This window comes from Schistocerca gregaria, chromosome 1 (genome assembly GCF_023897955.1).
Source record: "Schistocerca gregaria isolate iqSchGreg1 chromosome 1, iqSchGreg1.2, whole genome shotgun sequence".
Classification (NCBI taxonomy): Eukaryota; Metazoa; Arthropoda; class Insecta; order Orthoptera; family Acrididae; genus Schistocerca; species Schistocerca gregaria.
The window spans coordinates 684,874,471-684,897,102 of record NC_064920.1 but is presented as its reverse complement, the minus strand read 5'-3'; the positions used below and the strand labels follow the sequence as shown (position 1 = coordinate 684,897,102).

At 38.5% G+C, this 22,632-nt stretch overlaps 2 protein-coding genes across 2 annotated transcripts in view; one reads left to right on the top strand and one right to left on the bottom strand.

The window, feature by feature from the left end:
• The window catches only part of LOC126364371 (protein tramtrack, beta isoform-like), a 434,570-nt gene extending 425,372 nt beyond the window's left edge, over nucleotides 1–9,198 (top strand). The window contains exon 5 of the mRNA XM_050008048.1: nucleotides 8,289–9,198. Coding sequence (XP_049864005.1) covers nucleotides 8,289–8,938 — 650 coding nt within the window. The 3' untranslated portion in view covers nucleotides 8,939–9,198. The remainder of the gene's footprint in view (nucleotides 1–8,288) is intronic.
• Nucleotides 9,199–17,716: 8,518 nt separating this feature from the next.
• Nucleotides 17,717–22,632, bottom strand: part of LOC126364314 (uncharacterized) — a 570,142-nt gene continuing 565,226 nt past the window's right edge. Inside the window, exon 8 of the mRNA XM_050008043.1 lies at nucleotides 17,717–18,144. The gene's annotated coding sequence lies outside the window, so the exon portion shown is untranslated. The remainder of the gene's footprint in view (nucleotides 18,145–22,632) is intronic.

Sequence of the window (22,632 nt, the reverse complement as noted above, 5' to 3'; positions counted from 1 at the left end):
AGTGTACACCTGTCCTTTTTTTCCCCTAAGGGAAGTCTTTCCGCTCCCGGGATTGGAATGACTCCTTACCCTCTCCCTTAAAACCCACATCCTTTCATTTTTCCCTCTCCTTCCTTCCTTCCTGACGAAGCAACTGCCAGTTGCGAAAGCTCGTAATTCTGTGTGTGTGTTTGTGTGTTTTGTTCATGTGCCTGTCTGCCGGCGCTTTCCCGCTTGGTAAGTCTTGGAATCTTTGTTTTTAATATATTTTTCCCATGCGGAAGTTTCTTTCTGTTTTATATATATATATATATATATATATATATATATATATATATATATATGTGTGTGTGTGTGTGTGTGTGTGTGTGTGTGTGTGTGTGTGTGTGTGTGTGTGTGTGCCTGCCTGCCGGCACTTTCCCGCTTGGTAAGTCTTGGAATCTTTGTTTTTAATATATAATTCACACATTTATTTACTTATACTTATGTATATAAGCCAGCTTTTGGAATTTCCATTGTGTCTGAGTAAAATCATGTGTATCAGGTAAAACTGTATTGAAAGCTTAGGTCCAAAGTTTGACATAAAATTTAAACATTTTTTTTGTGTTGGCTGTAACAAAATTCACACTTGTGTTATGTTTATTGTATCAAAATTGTGCTTGTGTCTTGATATATTGTGTATTATATCAATCCCAGATATTACTTGTATGTTTTAGAAACCTTTGGCTACAATATCCTCATTCAAAGTTAATAGTTCCTTAATTTAATTATATATTTATTCGAAAAAGATATACTTCTAAGAATTTTGGGATTCCTGCAAACAAATAGTTTTGAAATTTAAGAGCATTGGGCATAATCCACTTTGTAGTAAATCATCATCTGTGATTTACTGTTACTGCAGTTAACTGACACATCATGTCACATTGGTCTTCTCTTTCAACAGGCATGTTTATAGTAAATTAAATCTATTATAGAATTTGTTAATAAACATTATATGAAAAATGTTTCTGAAAAAGAGTCAATTTTACATCAAGTTTTTCTGTTGGCATAATACATATCTCATCTTGACTGCAAGTTGCTTTATCTCTAAAAGGCTATTGGTAACAATCACAGCTTTAAAAAAAATCAACAAACTTAATTTAAAGTTATATAATAAGAGTTCTGTGAATTATTGAGTCATATTCAAATCCTGTATTAAAAAAAGAATCAACGAGACTAATTTACAGTTATTTAATTACTGTTCTGGAATTATTGAGTCATATTCAAATCCTGTATTAAAAAAAGAATCAACGAGACTAATTTACAGTTATTTAATTACTGTTCTGTGAAATATTACTCCAGGTACAATGTAGCCCAACTGTATTTTTTCTTCTCAGACATGGGATGAGTTAGTTTCTGTTCGTAACCAGCTGCACATCAACCTGACTACTATAAAGCAACTGGAAGCTGTTATGAATGGGTGTGGTGGAAGGGCTACTGATAGTCAGGTACCAAAGACACCAATGGTACCTCAGATATTTTCCTCTCCGGTAAATACTAATGATGATGATGGTGGTGATGATGATGATAATGATGACGTTTGGTTTGTGGGGTGTTCAACTGCATGATTGTCAGTGCCCATCCTGTAAATACTGTCTCCTCTGCAGGAAGTATAGGAACTATCATTACTTGTCTGCTTGACCACAAGTGATGTGTCAATGGTAGGTCCAGGTAGACTGTGAAGGTGTAAAGGGGACAAGGGAGGACTCAGAATGTTATATCCTTCCCCTTAACCAACAAGTCCAGGGAGACCTCTTTCACCAAAACTAAAACGGATCCAGTGAGCCTTACATCAAGTATTGCAAAAGTGCTGTGTCCTGCGCCAAGGGGAGGTAAACACAAAGGGGCTAGTTGTCAGCAGTTCAAACATGACGTTACCCATCATCAAAATGGCAGCAAAGGGTGGGAAGGAACAGAATGTGCACTCACTGTCAATGCTCATGGGCCTCATTCAAAGGGATGAAAAGGCAATTTTGAGAGACAGTCACTGAGGGAACAATGGCAGCAAAGGGTGGGAAAGAACACTATGTGCACTGTGTGTGTATGCCTGGGGACTCATTCAGCTTGTTGAAGAGGCTGTTCAGACAACCATTGGGGGAAGTGAGTGTAACCTACTACATATTGCAGAGCATATTGGAGCAAATGATGCTTGTCATCTGGGTTCCAAAGTCATACTTGGATCATTCCTATGACTGGCAGAGAAGTATTGCTCATTTTCAACGAAGCTCACTTGCTGCAGCATTTGTCTCCCAAAATAATCATTGCCCCCTGGGTTTGAATGAACCATCCACTCCAGATAATGATAGTTGTAGAGGAGACACAGAAGTAGCAGTGTAAGATCCAAAAAGTGTCCTCCACAGAAGAGAGTATTAAAATTCTAGTGGCTAACTGCTGAAGTATTCACAATAATGTTCCAGAATTTAAAGCACTCCTAAAAAACAGTGAAACACATAAAATACTAGGTATAGAAAGCTGATTAAAACTTGAAGCTGGCATCCGTGGGATTTTTGGGAAAAATTGAATTGTATATCAAAAGGATAGGCAACTGGAAAACAGAGGTGGTATATTTAGTGCAGTAGACAAGGAACTCAAATATGCCAAGATAGAAATTGAAGCTACATGTGAAATTGGTTAGGCAAGTCTCAGTATCAGGGGTGCCATAAAATTATAACTGGATCATTTAGTTGTCCACCAGACTCACCTCCTAATGAAACTGAAAACTTTAGAGAAACCCTCAGGTCTCTTGTATATATGTTCCTCAATTATACTGTATTCACTGAAGATGTCTTGAATTATCCAATAATCAATTGGGATAATTGCAGTTTTGTTAGTGGTGGGGTATCACAAGACATCCTGTGAAACATTACTAAATACCTTCTCTGAAAACAACTTAGAACAGGTAGTTTCGAACCCCACCCATGATAAAAATATGTTAGCTCAAATGGCAACAATTGGACCAGACCTCTTTGAGGATGCTCACATTGAAACTGATATCAGTGATAATTGAGGAAGTTGTCATTTAAATTACCTATGACACATAATTAAAAGAATAGTTGATCATGCATGGATTGATATGTACCCAATAAAACAGTTAATGATGGAGGGGAACTTCCATGATAACAATGAGCATAAAGAAACTTCTGAAGAAGCAGAGACTGCTGCATAATTGGTGTGAAGCAAATCATTGGATTATAGATAGAGAGATGCTTAATGAAACACATTTGTCTGTCAAGAAAGCAATACATGAAGCCTTCACTGACTACCAAAACAGAATACTGTTGAAAGGTCTCTTGCAAAACCAAAAGAAATTCTGGTCATGTGTAAAGGCTACTAGTTGCACACAGTTAATGTCCCATTACTCACAGTTGAGACAGGACCCAAAACTGTGGGCAGTACATTGAAAGAAGTAATGATTAACTCTGTTTTCAAACTTCATTTACAAAAGGAAACCCAAGGAGAATTTTTCAAATTTAATTCTCAGAACACTGACAGGATGTGTAAAATAAATATTAATGTCAGCAGTGTTGAGAAACAGTTGAGATTGTTAAAAATGACCAAAACTCCAGGGCCCAATGAATTCTCTATGAGTTTCTATCCTGAAATAGTGAACAAGTTTGCACCTTCCCTAACTACAATCTGCTGTAGATCCCTCAAATAAAAAAACCATGCCCAGTTGTTGGAAGAAATCACAGGTCACACATGTCTCAAGAAGGATAGCAGAAGTTACCCATGAAATTACCATCAAATATCCTTGAAATTCATTTGTTGTAGATTGTTAGAACATACTGAGTTTAAGCATAATTAGTTACCTTGAAGAGCTTGACCTACTATGTGCCAGCCAGCAGGGTTTTACTAACATCGATCATATAAAACTGATCCTCACTTCTCTCACATGACATAATGAAAGCCATTGGTCACGGCAGTCAGGTAAATGCAGTATTTCTCATTTTACAAACAGCATTTGACTCAATGTCACATCTATGCTTATTTTCAAAGTACCATTGTATGGGGTACCAAGTGAAATTTGTAAGTGGGTTCAGAATTTCCTGGTAAGGACATGTGATGTTACCTTGGATGGAGAGTCAGCAATGATGTAGATGTAACTTGGGGTCTACCCTGGAGAAGACGTTGGATCCTTGCTGTTCATGTTACGTATTAACTACCTTGTGGTCATTATTAAAAGTAACCTCAGACTTTTCACAGGCAATGCAGTTATCTGTAATGAAGTACAGTCAGAAAGAAACTCCACAAACAGTCAATCAGAGCTTGAATGGATTACAAAGTGATGCAAAGATTAGCAACTTGCTGTAAATTTTCAGAAATGTAAAACTGTACACTTCACACAATGAGAAGAATGTAGTATCCTATGACTATAGGATTAATGAGTCACAGCTGTAATCAGTCAATTCATACAGATACCTGGGTGTAACACTGTAGAGGTATGAAATAGAACAGTCATAGAGGCTCAGTTGAGGGTAATGTGGGTGACAGGCTTTGTTTTATTGGTAGAATACTAGGGAAATGCAATCAGTTTACAAAGGAGATGGATTAAAAATTGCTCATGTGGACCATCCTAGAATATTGATCAAGTGTGTGGAGCCCATACCAAATAGGACTGACAGGGGACATTGAGTGTATACAGAGAAGGGCAGCATGAATCATCACAGATTTGTTTCATCCCTGAGAGAGTGTTCCAGAGATGTGGAAAGAACAGAACTGGAAGACTCTTGAAGATAGATATAAACTATACTGAGAAATCCCACTTACAAAATTTCAAGAGCTTGCTTTAAATGATACTCTAGGAATATGCTACAACCCTCTACTTCTCACTCTCTCAGGGATCGAGAGGACAAGATTAGATTAATTATAACATGCACAGTGGCATTCATTCAATCATTCATCTCATGTTCCATATGTGAATGGAATGGCAAAATGCCCTAATAATTGGTACAATATGGCATAATCTCTACCAGGTAGAGCTTGTGGTCTCCCTAGTGGGGAAGGCCATGACATTTACTGAGCAGAAGTAACCTAGACGTCAGGTTATGCTATGGATCAGTCTGTCACCACAACCATGAATTCAGCAGAATGGGGGTGGCAATATCACACTAACCAAATGTTTACATGCTCTATCTTCTTTCTGTTTCATAATCAATATCTGAGTAACATCAAAAGCTAACTCCAAAATAAAATCTATAGGTAATGTAGCTTATTTTTCCCCCAGTGGCACATTTCCCGATGGTTTACCACAAAAAATCATAATAAAAGGCACATTTTGGAGAAATCTTTAATGTGGCATATGTTAGCTTCATTGCATGCTTGTAGTTTTTGGTATTTTCATTTCTAAACTTCAGATGTTTAATGTTTTGAACACTCAAACCACAGTGTGTATGACTTTGCGTGATGTAACAGTGATGTTTCCATGATGTCATGGAACTTTGGATTGATTGGTTGACATGACCAACCTGAATAATTTCCATGCAAATGTGCAGACTATATTTGTCATATTTACACTTGTGTATCACAAAAGTATGCATTTTAAATTATACAGTGCACACAACCTCTCAGCTGCATTGTATGTTGCTCTGTTAAAATTGCATGTGTACCCTTGCTTGGAGCTACGCTGTTTTTGTTCTCAATTAATGTCTATATCGAATCTGGCTGCAGCAAGTTCTTTCACTTTCATCCTAACCACATGTCACAAAATCTTGCATGATAAATTACACATTGAATTCATATTCTGTCATTTTCAAACAGTTGGTATGCTGTTGTTATTCACAACAAAGAAGACTCTCTAAAGTCATGCATAATACACTTACAAAATGCATGTTACCTGCAGTCAGCAAGCAAGGAAACTAAGGTAATGGGACATATTTCATACAAGGGGTATATTTTGCATGTTTTTTCCTTTAATCATTCATTAAATTCTCACTAGGTGGTGATACTTCTGTTACCATACTATACTGCACTCCGGTGAGACATTGGCAAACATATTCCAACATTGGATAGAATAGCTAATAGCAAAAATAGAAAAACTGTCTAAAACTATCAAAACAATAATACTAAATGTTGATTAAAGATGTGTCAACTCATAATAGGGATACAGAGACAGTGATTCAATAGCAAGGTTTCAGAAACTCTGTTCATTTCCTTTTGATGCAAGCAGTGGAAGGCGAAAATTGAGTGCAGGTTGGTAGGGCACACTTAGGTTGAAACACTGGACGCCCAGAAGAGTTGCACTCTGAGGAAACTGCACCCCCAAACCTTTACTATATATAGCTAAGCAGGAATTCAAGGCACAGCTGTAAGACTAGCTACTACTTATTCGAAACACATCATGTGAAATCAGACATCAACAGTTCTAAAAATGTTGACTGGCATTACTTACATCTGTGTAGGAAATATGTGAAATGCTTTCTGATTATTTAAATTTTGAAATACATTACTGAGAAATTTATTTTAATGCATATTTTGGGGCAGCTCTGCCTCAGAGACTTTACTGCCAAGCCACACCTGCTCTCTACCACGTACATCATAGAGATTTGTAGAGTACAGATTTAGATGCAGAATAAACATTTACAATGACTGAGGTGTATGTAATCCATGATGGGAAAGATACCACACTGCTGACCATGGCTGTGGCACCATGAAGATAGCATGCAACAAATGTCAAATTGGCATGAAGAGCATGCAACATGCTTGAATATGTAGATTATTAGTATTTAAGGAAAACTATCCAGAGTAGGTGAGAGAAACATCATCTCGATTCTGTAGACAAGGAAAGAATAAGCAATGGGTTTCTCATTCAGAAACTTCATTTATATGTTGTTTATTTGTGAGAAGATTGTCTTGTTCCTCATTTAAGTAGGAGAACTGTCTACTACCACATGTTTGAATCTGACAGCAGCAAGATTGTGGTCAGTCAAGTCTGCAGTGTATTGTTCCACAGTATTGCTGCTTGTGTTGATAGGGATCCCATAATTTGTCATGCAAATATGGGATTGGTGGTTTTAGGAAGGCCATATTTAATGGCATGCAGGATTCAGTGCTGGCAAGGACAGACATATAGTTTGCATGGAATTGCAGAATCATACATCCATGTCATATACTTTGAGTCAGGAAATGAGCTTTTTTGCTGTAAGCCAAATATCCACATGGTTGTGCGATGACACCTGGAATACTACGAACTGTAAGTGCAGCAACCAATTGTTGTGGTATCAATTGACAATGTAACACAGAGACAGATGCACCGACAGTTGCACACCAAATGATGACTGGACAGATCAGGGGCACCACATCATCTTTCCAGATGACTCCCCGTTCTGTGTACAGTATCACAATAGATATAGCTGTGAGCTAAGGCTCTGAGGAGAATGAACATTTCCATATTGCATTCTTCATTCTTCATTGTTATATGGATCTGCACACCTTGTGTAATGCTGCAGGGTACTGCTGATACACTATATGACTATCTCTGGTTTGTATAGCTGGTAATTTGGACAGGATCTGCTACATATCTGACACCCTAAGGCCAGTGTCTTCACCTTGTCATCAACATCTCTGTGATATTATCCTTCAACAAAATAATGCAAGACTATATGTTGCCCATGCTGTCCTGATCGAACTTGATACTGAGTGTGTTGTGCAGTATTCCTGGTAAACAAGTTCTTCAGATCTCCCATCTATTGAAAACATTTGGTCATTGGTGTCAGGAACACCATTTGCAAGATCTACAAGCAATTAATTATGGCACAAAGTTAAAGTGGTATGGAATGAGGTACTTGCAGTTGTCATCCAAGCTTGGTCAGACTCAATGCCCAACTGAGATAGAGCTGTTGTTGCTGGCAGAGATGGCAGCTCTGTGTAATAAATGTGGTATCCTGTGACCACCCAAATTCTCTAAAAATTTAATTAATTATGCCTCCTACTATTCTAAATGTGCACAGTAAATAAAAAGACATTAGTTGCTAACAACACACATTACACATTTTTAAGAATTTACAATGCTTTTTTAAAATATTTCTTAAGTACAAATTTAATTATGTGAAATGCTTTTTATGATCAGAATTCTCTAATACAAATTGTCACATTACACAGCTTATAACAATTGATGCAATTTTTATTATCTAACAGAGTGCTCATAGAATGATGTGTATCCAGATATGACAAGTTTCCATGTATTTTACAATGTCATCACTATGGAATCAGATACAGTGTTTCGTATTCTTACATGATAACCTTTGATTTTTCTTCACCTTTATCTGTTTCAGACTATTCTCCTCCAATTAACGAATCCCAGAGTGAATATTATAACAATGACAGCAACTACAATGATCAGCTGCAAGGGTCTGAACCAAAATATAATTCAGTGTGCCAGAAAGCCCAACAGATGAATTCACATTTAGACAAGGCTTCTCTGAATTCAGAAAATATCAGGCATTGCACATTACTTGAAGATCCTCAAAATCAAGATCAAGATACAATAAAATCCACAAAAAAGGGAAGAAAAAATGAATTTATGAATTTTTACTCTTATGGTATGAATACAGTTAGTGCAGACAGATGTGACGGAGATTCAAACTACATCTCAAAGGTTGGAGTAATGCATGAGTCTGATAGAAATAATGAAATTGCTGTTATTTTCACCAACATGCAAAATAGCACAGAGGAAGAACTTCTGGACAAAGAATATGAAACTTCAGACTGCTCAATGAATATCAGGCACAATTTTCACTGTAATATCTGTGGAAAAGTATTTAAATTTCAGGCATCTTTATCTCGACATAATAACAAATTCCATGTCACTAAATATCAGTGTTCCACTTGTAACAAAGTCTTTTCAAGACAAGCGTACTTGACAGTTCATCTTTCAAATCCTGGTCGAGCATGTTATGTTGGTAATTTTAAAGAAAGTCAATGAAGTCTATCAGAACTAAATTATAATTTTTATTTTGCTTTGAATAAATACAAAACTGTAAGTTTTAGAAGTGTATACAGTAAGGAGATGAATAATGTTCAGCAGTTAATGAAGAATTGCTATCAAAGTTGTTATACTTTGCAGTGTAATCTTTTAATTTTAGATACTATTCATTGTAGTATTTGATTAAAGAGTGTGGGTGGAATGTGTAATTACTATCCTGAATAATTATAAACAATAAGAAAATAAAACAAATTAAGAAATAGAATTCTTTATGTATAACTTGTGTGAAAAATCAATGCCAGTGGCAGTAACAGGGATCAGTCCATGAACTGCAAAGTGTGGAAGAAGCACACATAAAGAGTTCTGGCTGTAGCCACTGTGTAGTGCAGTGTTTTGTGCAGTACACATTGGAACAGGCTATTAGTGAATTATTATTTACTGATACTTACACAACTCACTAAGTAGTAGAGGCACTGAATTGTTGATAGGCACACAAACAGTACTCAAAACATCACTAGCTTTCAAATAAATCCTTTTTTTGAGCTAAAGTACATGTACACACACATACATATTTGTGCCAGTGGGAAAAGTGCTCCTGTTGGAGCACAAGAAAGGTGCGTATGTTCCTCTGTAAAAGAATCTGACAAAAAAGTAGTGAACTAGCTGCCTCAATCCTCTTCTGCCTCTTCACCGCAAATGTTTGACATGGGAAAATATTCACTCTCTTTCAACACAGATCATTTTAAATTCTTTTACCCAGCCTCTCTTTGTAGTTAAGCATTCATACTCCCATTGATTTATATATAATATATCTCACTGCCACCATTTGCTCTCTCACTTACACCATATGCTTTTGTGTTTCTTTCCCATTGACACTGCCTACACCATACCCCAGAAGCTCAAAAATTTTGGGGATCCAATTTATTTTCCCCTCTACACCATGTGTTTAACATTTCAGTCCAAAATTCACCATTTTCTATACCTACACGTTAAAGTTCGCCAGTGACGGAGGATCTGAAGCCCCAAGCATAGTATAGTGCTCAGTCATCTGTACTATTCATTTCCACTGCCTCCTCTCTCTTTTTCTCTGAATGTTTCTATCTAGGTCCATCTCTTTTTCTTTTTTACTGCCACTTTCTCTCTCCTACAACCACTGTCACCTCTCTCTTTCCCTCTCACTGGCACTGTCTCCTCTCTCTTTCACCATTACTCTGATGGGAGCATTTTCTGCTGGCTTCCTTTTTACCCTCTATAGCGGTATGTGCTGTTAATATAAAAGGAATTATGTAGATCCTATTCTGAAACCCATGCCACTTTCCTTGATGTTGATCTCATCCTCACCAAAAGTCAGCTACACTCTTCTGTTCACCTTAAGTTTACCAACAAACAACAGTACTTACATTTTGATAGTTGCCATCCTTCCCACACAACCTTGGCATTCAAGGCAAACATATTTGCTCAGATGTAGACACTTTACAGAAATACAGCACCATTTTCACCTCATGGTCCACCATAGTTACACCACCAGACTAGTTCAAAAGCAGGTTCCCTGGGCCAACACATCCAATCCTGGTACTGCTGATCCCTCCAAAAAATATCTTAGGAGTTCACCTTTGGTCGCTCAATACTATCTTGTTCTTGAGTGTATTAATCAGCTACTTTGGAAAGATGATGACCTCTTAAAATCATGCCCTGAAGTGAGGTCCATTCTGCCAGAGATTTTGCTCACCACATCCAGAACAGCTTCTAGTTGCCCTCCCAATCTCTGCAATATCCTTGTCAGATCCTATGGTCCTTCTAAATCCATCTCCCTGTCCTATGTCTCCCACCCCTGGGACTATCCCCACTGCAAGACTTGCCCTATGCACCCTCTTACCACCATCTATACCAGCCCTGTAGCTGGCGAAAAAACATACTATCAAAGGGAAATGACACATGTCATATTCTAGCTGTTATGTAAACACTGTTGAGCCTTCTACATCAGCATGACTACCACCAAATTATTAGAATTAGTGAGCATAGGTAGAGGGTTTATGCTGGTAACACACAATATCCTGTTGCAGAGCATGCTCTACAACATGACAGTTGTGACCTAAGTTCCTGTTTCACCACATGTACCAACTGGGTTCTCCACCCAGATACCAGTTTCTCAGAACTCCACAGCTGGGAACTGGTGCTACAATGTGTCCTTGGTTCTTGACACCCACTTGGCCATAATTTATGTTAATTTCTTTGGTCTCAGAATTTCTTCACAGCATCTATTCCTTTCTTCACTCCCTTTTGAGTTTCCTACTTCTTTCATTTTCTGACCTGTCTATTTTCCACTGTCACCCTCCCACCTCTATAACATGCAGTGCTCTTAACCTTTCACTCTTATTAACTTGCACATTATGTTTTAACAATTATCTCTATCTTGCATATACTTTGTCTTCTACCTTTAAGCTCTCAGGTTTTCAACTCTCATTCAGTGCAGTCCTCAACAATCAGGTTTTTATTTTCATCCCATCCAGTGACTCTCCCCTGACCAGGGATTCTGGGCAACTTTTATGAACTCTACCCTTTTCCTAATCTTTGCCAGTCTTTTTCCTTCACCCCTCTTGCTACCCCCTCAATCCTTCTGCCAGAAGAAGGAGCCTCTGGCTCTGAAAACTAGCAAATTGTAATACCTGTTTTATATGTGTATTCTCCTTTGCTGCTTGGTGAGTAGCTGTTTATCTATCAAATTACTCACATTTTCATCAATTTTCTGGCTCTTTATAACTTTACCAGGTTTATAAGCTTTGTCACACGTGAACAAAAACTAAGTGTGTACAATATTCCATTAACAAAACCTCATTTGTTTTACTTTTTCTCTGGAATCTTTGCTCATCGATAGCAGTTCATTAGAAACACCTGGCTTATGATTTGTATCTTAAAAGAGTAAAATTTTATCAGAAATATGTCTCTGAATTTTCAGTCTTTCCATATTATATAATATTTGATAGTTATTTTAAGTACTTTTCAGATATGTTAAAACCCTTTTCAGTCCTTTTTTTATCACTGCAGTGCCTCTGTGGGCATATTTGTATGGGAGTGAAGTGCCCATTATACAGAGAGAGCATATAATAAGTTTTATTGCCAAAGAAATTCTGACTAAAAACATTATTTGGTGACCACAGAATCCTTGTGATGATCCTAGAATTCTTGCCATGTGTTCACAATGTCAATTAAAACTACATTCATGCCTCAGATCAGAGCATATTTTGCCGGCCGCGGTGGCCGTGCGGTTCTGGCGCTGCAGTCCGGAACCACGGGGCTGCTACGGTCGCAGGTTCGAATCCTGCCTCGGGCATGGGTCTGTGTGATGTCCTTAGGTTAGTTAGGTTTAAGTAGTTCTAAGTTCTAGGTGACTTATGACCTAAGATGTTGAGTCCCATAGTGCTCAGAGCCATTTTTAGAGCATATTTTATGTGGATAAATGTGGTAAATTTGAAACTTTGTATCTTATTAATTGGTAATGACCTCAAAAAAAGTTTCAAGATTCCATGAGAACATCATCTTAAGAATATGTGGTGAAAATTTTGACAATTTGCCATGAACAGAAATTATAGAAGTGCCCATCCCAAAAACTGGTACTTTTGGTATGCAAAAATCAAGATTTTTTGTGTATACCTTGATAACAGCTACAGATTTTAGAAAGTGGGAAAGTGGTGTTTGCTGTAGCAAGAATGACACAATTTACAGAACATAGTACTTTACAGAGCAACATGTAAAATACGATGTGCATAGCACTGACCACTTTGACTGGATAACAGTAATACAGGTTACAGAATAGGCTGAGCACTCATTTGTGATGCATTTTGCCTCTTCAAGTGGCCCTTTGAATTGTGTGGTCACATGATCTCTGAAATCATGTGCATCATGTTTGAAGATACATCAGTGTTTCTAGATGAATGTCTAGATATACAGCTAAAATTTGAGTTTTTTTTTAGCGTGGTTAGTTATGTGGACAACTGTGTCCCATGGTTCACAACTGGCTAAAAAACAGTTTTTGCATTTTTCTGTGTAAGTACGGTAACCTTCAACCTCTGTATCTCAGTAATGGATAATGACACTGAAAAAAGCTTCAAGTTTCCTGCCGTAACCATGGGAGGTACAAATGATGTAGCAAAAAACCAAGCAAATGATGCTATCTAAAGTTGATTAATACTTAAGTAATTATCATTAATATTCCACAGAGACCTGATAAAATGGAACAATCTATAGTGAACTTGGAAGTGCATAAGACAAATTATAGGCTTAAAACAATATGTAATAAATTTCACAATGTTTCCCTGGTAAATGTGAGCAATCTACACAGAAAACTTCACCCTATTCATGGTATGCACATGAATGAAATAGGCAAAAACACTGTCAGAAAACTAACTGTTGAGGAAATTAGATGAAATTCTCTACAAAGTGGTGTAGAGAAGTGCATTGCCATGGAATGGTACAACCCACCAAATCAGAATCTGCCACACAAACAGCCATTGCAGCCAAGTCTGAGAAACTTGTAAAGCCTGCTGGACAGTTTGGTAGCCCAAAATCATACTGTATAGTCCAGCAGAAGAAACTCAGACTTAATGTCATACAACAGAATTTAGGTAGTCTTAAAAACAAGCACAATGATCTGGATATTATTACATGTCTTGATAAACCTGGTATTTTAGTCATAACTGAACATTGGTACACTGAAGACCTATTTACCATTAGTCAACCACTCTCCATGAAAGTTTGCTCTGCCTGTAGTAGAAAAAACAAATCTGGGGGTGGTGTAGCAATCTTATTTTTAAGGCAAGTAATTTCAGTGTTATTTATGTAAGTGTATTCTGCATAGAAGAAATCACAGAATTTGCTGAAATATATCTAAAATGGGATACCGAAAGTATAGCAATTTTTGTTGTGTGTGGGCTACCTGTAGCATGTATGGAAACATTTTTCAAAAATCTATCTGACTTGGTGATATATAAAAACAGTACATCTTCTGGATTAAATGGCTATTAAATACTATAATAACAGGTGATATAAATACAAACTTATTAATCAATGATGCCAACACCAAAAAGCTACAACACCTACTTGATGAATTCAATCTAACACCATTTATCCATGAGCCAACTAATGAGTTTGGCAGCAGAACATGTCTGGATAATAAAATAACAAACATGACCCATCTTTCCTACAGTACATCTGTTCTAAAACTAGCCATCTCTGATCACCATGCAGTACAGCTTCAATTGGAGGCAAATGAGATGTCTTTATTCACTAAAGAGAAACTATATGTAACAAAAGAATTATGTATAATGGTAACACCAATAGACTGAACTGCATGTTAGCACACATGCCATGGTTTTAGAATGATAGCTTTTCCTATGATACCTTTGCTGGTGATTTTTACTACTGTTTTGATACCACATGCCCAGTTGCAGCCCCAAAACTTAAACAAACTAGGAATATAAACAAAAGTATCTGGATAAATAATGATGTCATTGAAGCAAAGGGAAAGATTAAAATTATTCAATAGTGCAATGTTGAATAAGAGATAGAATCTCAAGCTAAATGAGGCATTCAAAACTTAGCAAGGATACTATAAAGATTTTTTGATATAGACCAGGAGCAACTACATTGCAAACAACTTTCAGGCTTTGCATAGTGTTACTACTGGTATCTGCAGAATGGTAAACAGTTTTAGAACAGCCAGAGACAAATCCAGTATGGATTTTATTATTGGTCACAATGGGATGGTAGTAGAAGATCAACTTGAAGTTGCTAACATATTCATTAAATATTTTCTTCAGTAGTGGAAGCCATCAATAACCTAGCTGCTGGTAAACCTTTTGGGATGTGAGGTCATGGTCCAAGAAAGTCTTCTGTTCCTGATGTTTCATCATGGACTGTGCTGGACATCATTAGAGGTGCTTCTCCGCTGAGTCTTGCTGACTGGTCAACGTCCTAGAGTGGCGAAGTGAAGTTTTTCAAGTTATGATTTTGTTTCTCCCCTATTAAAAAACTGCAAACATTTTCCTATCATTAACATGGCACTGATGGGAATGGCCAACTAGCTGAGGAGGTGATAGGACAGAGAGGTGGAAACTGTTGGATGGGTGGTATGAAGACAGTAGATTACTGTAGGTAGAGGCTGGGATGATTTTAGGAGTGAAGAATGCATCTGTGTGGTTCAAACAAGCTGGTGGTGGAGGGGAGGATCCATATGGGTTGGGTAGTGAAGCAGCCATTGAAATAAAGCATGTTATGTTCAACTGCATGTTGTGCCACAGGGTGGTCCACTTTACTCTTGGCCACAGTTTGGCATTAGCTGTTCATTCTAGTGGACAGCTAGCTGGTGGTCAGCTCAATCTAAAAATCTGTGCAATGATTGCAATAGAACTAGCATATGGGATAGCTGCTGTCATAGGCAGCCCATCCTCTGATGTGGTAAGATAAGCCTCAGACAGGACTGAATAGGAATTGCCAGGAAGGTGGTTTGAGCAGATATTGCGCCTGGGTCTTCCACAGAGATATAATCCTTGTGGCAATGGATTGAACCCGGTAGTGGCATAGGAATGACCTAGGATGTTGTGGAGGTTGGCTAGGTGATGGAACACCATTTTAGGAGTGACTGGGAGGATCTTGGGTGGGATGTCCCTCATTTCAGGGCATAATGATAAAAAAATCAAAGCCCTGATGAAAGATATCATTCATTTTTCCCATTCCAGTGTGGTATTCAGTGATGAAGGGTACACTCCCTTGTAACTGGTTCATTGAGGTGGACAGAGGATTGAGTGTGTGTGGGGAGAGGGTATGGAGATCTGTTTGCAGACTAGGTCTGGGGGATAGTGTCTGTCTGTGAAGGCCTTGATGAGACACTCAGCATATTGGGAAAATGAGCCTTGTCACTGCAGATACACAATCTGCAGGTGGCCAGGCTCTGTGGGAGCAATTTTTTGGACTGAAAAGGAAGACAGCTGTTGAAATGCAGGTGGTTGGTGGGTTTAATGTGGACAGAGGTAGGAATGGAAGCACCATAGAGGAAGAGGTCAACAGTGAGGAAGGTGGCATGTTGGGTTGAAGAGGATCAGGTGAAGCATGAAGCATGGGGGAGAGAAGGTGTTGAGGTTGTGAGGGAATAAGGGTATGGTGTCCAGACCCTGAGTCCAGATCAAGAAGATGTCATCAGTGAACCTGAACTAGACTAGGGGTTTCAAGTTTTGGGAGGCTAGGGAGGTCTCCTTAAGATGGTCTGTAAACAGGCTGGCATGAGAGAATGTCATGTGAGTGCCCATAGCTGAGTTGCAAATTTGTTTGTATACTTTCCCTTCAAAGAAGTAGTTATGAGTTAGTAGTGAGGTAGTGGATTTGGAGTTTGAAGAGCATTTTAAAGGTAATGTTCAAGAACATGAACATCAGGGATGTTTGTGTACAGGCAAATGGTTTCAACAGGGATGCATAGGGATACAGGAGGTAACAGGACGGGGATGGTGGAGAGCTGGTGAAGGATGTGGGAGGCTAGGTTATGGGCAGTTGATTGGAGGCGTTGGTCAATGAGGGCTGAAATTCCTTCAGCGGGTAACAATAACCAGCTATGATGGGGGCACCCAGGATTTTTGAGTTTTCAGATTCTGGAGAGATTATAGAAGTCAAGTTTGTGGAGTGACATAGGGTTGGGGAGGGATATGGATTCAGGGGAGAGGTTCTGGGAAAGGCCCAAGGATTTAAGCAAGGATTAGAGGTAATGTAGAATTTTTGGGATGGAATTATTCTGGTGGAATTTATAGGAGGAGGAGTCAGGTAACTGGTAGAAGTCTTCTACCAGGCAGCTACTGCGGTTCATAACAACAGTGGTGGAACCTTCGTCTGCCAGTAGGTTGATTACATCAGGATTTGTTTTAAGGTTGTGTGTGGCTGTCCTTTCTTCTGCTGAAAGGTTGGTGTTCTTAGGAAAGCACCTGAGTAAGGGTAGGAATTCCTGGATAATGACTGGGGGATGGTTAGGTGGGAAGGGAGGGTGGGGTGATAGAGGGGGGGGGGGGGACGTCTGTTTGTATGCTTGTAGGGGGGGGGGGGGGGAGTCTGGTTATATGCTGGTATAAACAGTGTGCCAATCCAATGCACCCACCCATCTTTCCCTTTTTATCCCTATCCTGCTCCTCTCCCATATCACCCCCCCCCCCAACCCCCTCCCCCCCCATTTCTCACCCCACTGCCATACCCCACAGGTTACCAATACTGTGTTCACTGACATATTAGTAGTACCTACATGATCTGTTTCCCCTTTCCCCATCCACCAGATTGCTGCTTCCATTCTAAAGGACAGTCACATTCTGGTCCAAGCTGCTGGAGACAGTGGTCATGTGTGTGTGAAGGCTCTGGCCAAAAGCTAATATCTAAGTGTCTTTTTGTTGTTCCTGTCTGCAACTCAACATGTCATCTTTATGGTGAGTAGCTATCTATCTTATCCTTATAACATAAAAAATTGACAGATACGTAAGTGGATTTTTAATTTGCAGTTAATTCATATTTGATGGGAATTTCCTCCTACTGTTTTTAAGGTATTCTTTAGGCTATTTTTTAATTCAGAACTATTGCAACAGCTAGTATAAAAAATAAGTATCTACTTTTGTTAGTTGCTTTAAATATATTTCACTCACTGCATGGGCACTACTATAGATTAACATGTTCATTTTTGTAATTGCATTTAAATCTCATTTATTTAATATTTTGTAAATGGGAGCATGTAACCATGCATAGAAACAAATCATGTCCACATGGTCAATATAATGATGCACCCCACTTTATTTTTATAGAAAACAACATGAAATTTTATGAAAAACAGTTTCATGCAAGGCTGTTAATTGACTGACTCAAGATTCAAATCTTGCGTGATATGCTGTCACTAAAAATCTCAGTTTGTTGGACATAAAATACAAATTAAAATTATTTTAAAATTAACAAACCAAACAATAAATACAAGCAATGAATGTTCTATAATGAATAGAGAAAATTTATTTTATTACAAAGAAACAACAGATTGATTTTGACAAACACTTGGGTCCTTACAATGACAAAACGTCTCAAGAAAAGTTGATCAGACAAACACATGTAATACAAAAAATATTCAGTGGTGTAACTAATAATTTAATGCTTAGAGAAGTGAAGCGTCGTGTGCACAGAAATAGCCATGCTTCCTTCTGAAAAGAAAAAGAAAAAATAACAGAATATTCCATTTACCTAGTGAACAGAGGTTTTAAACAACATCAGTTAATTGTAAAAAAAAAGAACACTATCAACTGTACATTTTTTCAGTATTTAGTGGCTATTTTAAAATGCATAACTTAATACAAAGATTAAATGCTGAAAAACCAAAATGCTCCAACATTGCAGAACTGACAAACACAACTATATCCAATCTGATCTACATCTACATAGATACTATAAAGTCTGCCATGTGGTGTGTGGTGGAGGGTACCCACTCCCTATTTTATTTGTGAGTGGTGCTCGGGAAGAATGACTGTTAGTAAATCTCCATATTATCTCCAATTTCATAGATTTTCTCATTGTGGTCGGTTTATGAGGTGTATGTTGGAGGAAGTAATATGTTGCCTGACTCTTCTTGGAATGTACTCTTTCAAAATTTCACTAGTAAATCACTCAATGATGCACAATGCCCCTCTTGTAGTGTCTGCCCCTGGAATTTGTTGAGTGGACTGATAATGTTCTCACATCTACTAAACAATCCTGTGATGAAACATGCTGCACTTCATTGCATCTGGCCTACTTCTTCTATTAACACAGCCTGGTATGAGTCTCCGATGATTAGTAATACTCAAGAATTTTCCACAAAGTGTTTTGTAACCCAATTATTTTCTGGATGAATTACTTTTTCTTAAGATTCTTCCTATGGACCTCAGTGGTCATCTCCCTGTTGTGTGGTTTTATGTGGTCATTCCACTTTAAGTCACTCTGACTGGTTACTACTAGGCATTTATGGGAATTACTGTTTCCATCAGTTTATCAACAACAGTGTAATTATACAGTAGTGGATTTGTTCACCTACTTCTGCACTACTTGTCACATATATTTATGTTCAGTGTCAACAGTCAGACCCTGCCATGTTCATCAATCCTGTATGTCTCTTTCTGCAGCTCACTACAGCGTTCCCACATTAGTACCTTCTTATAGACAACCACATAACCTGCTAACAGCCTAATGAAGCTTCCAATATTGTCCACTAGATTGTTTATGTATTGCAAACAGTAACTGCCCTATCCTTGAGATACTCATGAAATTACCTTTACATCTTCAATTTTGTGTCCCTTAACAATTGTATTTGAGGTTTATGAGTAATAAGAACATTCATGTCATTTCAAGTTTGAAAATATAATATTTTACAGAAGTAGTCATCCTATTAAAATTTCAGTATAAAACAAAAAAGGTTAGATGGGAACATAAGTTTAAAAATAATTAGCAAAATATCACCACAGTTGGTTAAATGATGAAATTTTTTTAAGCTGCTCTACACTACAATTTATTATTCAGCATTTAAATAATTACATTTTGATTATGGAAATGTAGTTAGCCTTTGGGGGGAAAAAAGACCAGTTATGACACCTTCCATCAGCAAAAGCTTAACATGTACAAGTAATGTTACCACAATACACACTGTTCCAGGAAAAATAAGCAACTGTCAACCAAAGATCATACATGTAGGCTTCAGATAAGCCCTGTCAGTAGTTGCTGCAGTTCATGTGTCAGAGAGTGCCTACACTGATGGTTGACGTCACACACAGAGCCCTCCCCCACCCCTTTCCAGCATGGAGCTCTGTGTAGTGGATAGGGTGACCGTCTTCTCTTTTATTCATAGTCCTGTGGAAACAGTGGAGGTGGTGGAGGAGGTGTACCATAGCAGGAATAGGGAGTGTCACCACCAGCATTGTTTGCGACATGTGGAAGCACCTCTAGTCCTGGTGTCAATGTTGTTGTATCAGGGCAAAGCTCTACGTCAGGATGGCTGGGGGTGGAGGAGCTGGGAGAGTTAGAAATGTCAGTGATCTCCTCTGTTGTTAGAACCCAGGCCAGTTTAAGCCAGTGGGTTTGCTCTTTTGCATTACTGAACATGTTTGCTTCATCAGATTTTGTTGTAGATGCTGGTGTATGGTTGCTGGTGTGTGGCATGGACTGTGTCATCATGTAGCTTCACATGAGAGCACTTACTTAGCCCCTCGTGGATGAAGGTTGGTTGTAACACATGGGCATATGGTAGAACTATGATGGAATTGTTAACATGGTGTGAGACATTCTGTACTAACACAGTTAGCTCTGTGGTTATAAGTGGGGAGCGCAGCAAGAGAATGTCTACTGTGAGGGTAAGGCATAAAGCATTCATCATACAAAACCTCCACGAGTGATGACTTGAGGTCATCCTTGTATAGTGCCCAGGTACCTAGCAGAAACCATGGCAGAGTTCCTGTCCAATGTGTGAATTGTATTGTATTGTATGGAACTGTTGGCCTAGAAATGATAGAGAGGCTTTGTTCCTGCCGTAGCCCTCAGTGGTTCAAAACCCCACAACAGGCTTCAGCAGTCCTCTCACCCCACCACACCCAACACTGAACCTAGGGTTACTGTGCATTTTGGCCCTCACCCATTTCCTACAGTCTACTTTAACCCCCAGCCAATTGAAACATATACTGTATCAGCCTCATAGTGGAGCAAATATGTAATCTAAGACATAATGAATTATGCAGACAACATTTCAAAACAAATGGAGTTATGACACTGCCCTCTGCTTACATTTATAATATCATCTCATTTGTCAAGTCATACCTACATATGATTCAGTACAGAACTACCTGGTACCAAAAAAGTGTTTCAAATGTTGGGATACAAATGTATAATAATTTACCCAATGAAATCAGAGCAACAAAGAACCCAAGAGCTCTCACACATAAGTTAAAAAAATATCTCTTAACCATTTCTTTTATGCAGGTGATCATTTTTTTGAAAGGGGTTAAAAATGTTAACGATATGATAAATGTTCAATAAGGTCTGAAAATTATATACTGTGCATGTCAATGAAATATACTGGATTATTATATACTGTGCATGTCTATGAAATACACTGGAGTACTTTACTATTACATTTGTATTGGCTGTTTGTATTTTACCATACAACATTTGTATTTACTGTTTTGTTAAAGATAGCTAACTTCCTCATTGCAAAATAATGTAAAATCAATTTATTAAAAATTACTTGCAAATATGTTCTCTTGACCTGTCCAATATCATATGTACAACCTTACAATTCTATGAGTTGTATTAACTGTTTTGTTCAAGACAGATAATTTCCTTGTTGCAAAATAATGTAAAAATCAATTTTTAAAAATTACTTGTAAATAGCTCTCTTGACCTGTCCAATATCATATGTACAGTTGTACAATACTATGATTGCCTGGATCAATAAAAATACAATACAATACAAATAGGATGTGACGGGATGTGAATGGTGTAAAAAACTGATTTTGTCAGTGGGTTGGGGTCAGTGGTCATGGTCTTCCCTAATGTGTTTGGTGTGACACAAAACTTTAATGTGAGAGTAAGAGAGCTTTATTTGTTCGAGTTAAAGGCCTGTGTAGGGTTATCAAAGAGTTCAAGTAAGTGTTTATTGTGTTCTTGTGCATTTCCTGGATCCTCGTATTGTGGTGTAGCTGAAATCAGTGGTCGTCCAATGGTGTCCATGGTGGTGACATTATTTGGCCTGCAGAGCAATATTTCTTCCTTCAAATCTGGGCAGAGATGGAATTGCTGTAGGAAATTGGCCCAGACCAGTGAATGGTTGACAGTGATGTGAAGAAATGTCCAAGTGAACTGTTGGCCATTACTGAGGTTAGTGTTGCAGGTGACATTCCTTAAGTGGAAATGATCAATCAGTTTGTTGCTTGTGGTATAGCTGCAGAGTTAGGTGTGAGAAGGGGTAGGGTGGTATTTGGAATTGAACTGATTTACAGCCCCAAGTCCACCAAAAAGTACTCTTTGGTGTGGTGACCTTGCATATAGAGCCTGAAGTTGTTGCCAATGGGTGGGTGAGACAAACAGATTTGGTTCGTCTGGGTAGTGTGTGTGGCAAACTCTGCTGATGCTGCAGCCTCTGATGTCTAGTGAAGGTTGTGGGAGGCTTATGGTTCTTGACAGGGTTGGAAAACTTGCATGTGGTGTTGCCAAAGAGTGCTTGAAACCAGCACCACTGCACAGCCTGTTGTTTGTTGCCTATATCCTGCAGCACAGATGGCATTATGTTGTCCGTTGTCATCAGCTGTGGAGGGCGCAGTGTGGCTGGGGCCAGCCAGTGTTGACGACTGGCAGTGATGGCTTTGGGGACGATTGGGTAGGTCTGATAGCAGTTGGTCACGGCCTGCTGCTAGGGAGGTAAAATGGCTGCCACTGCTCCATGTACGATGTGCCAGAGAACCTTGTGTAAGGTCAGTACTGATCAGTGGTGGCATCCTGGAAAGGGAAAGATAGCTGCAGCTGCTCCATGCTCAGTACTCTGGGTAACCTCAGAAAGAGTCGGTGTCATTTCGAAACCATCTGCCAACTCACTGTGCAACATGGCTGCCTGCAATATGTAGTGCTGGTGACTGCTGGATAGTGTAGGTGGTCATTTTTCAAAGTCAGTATGT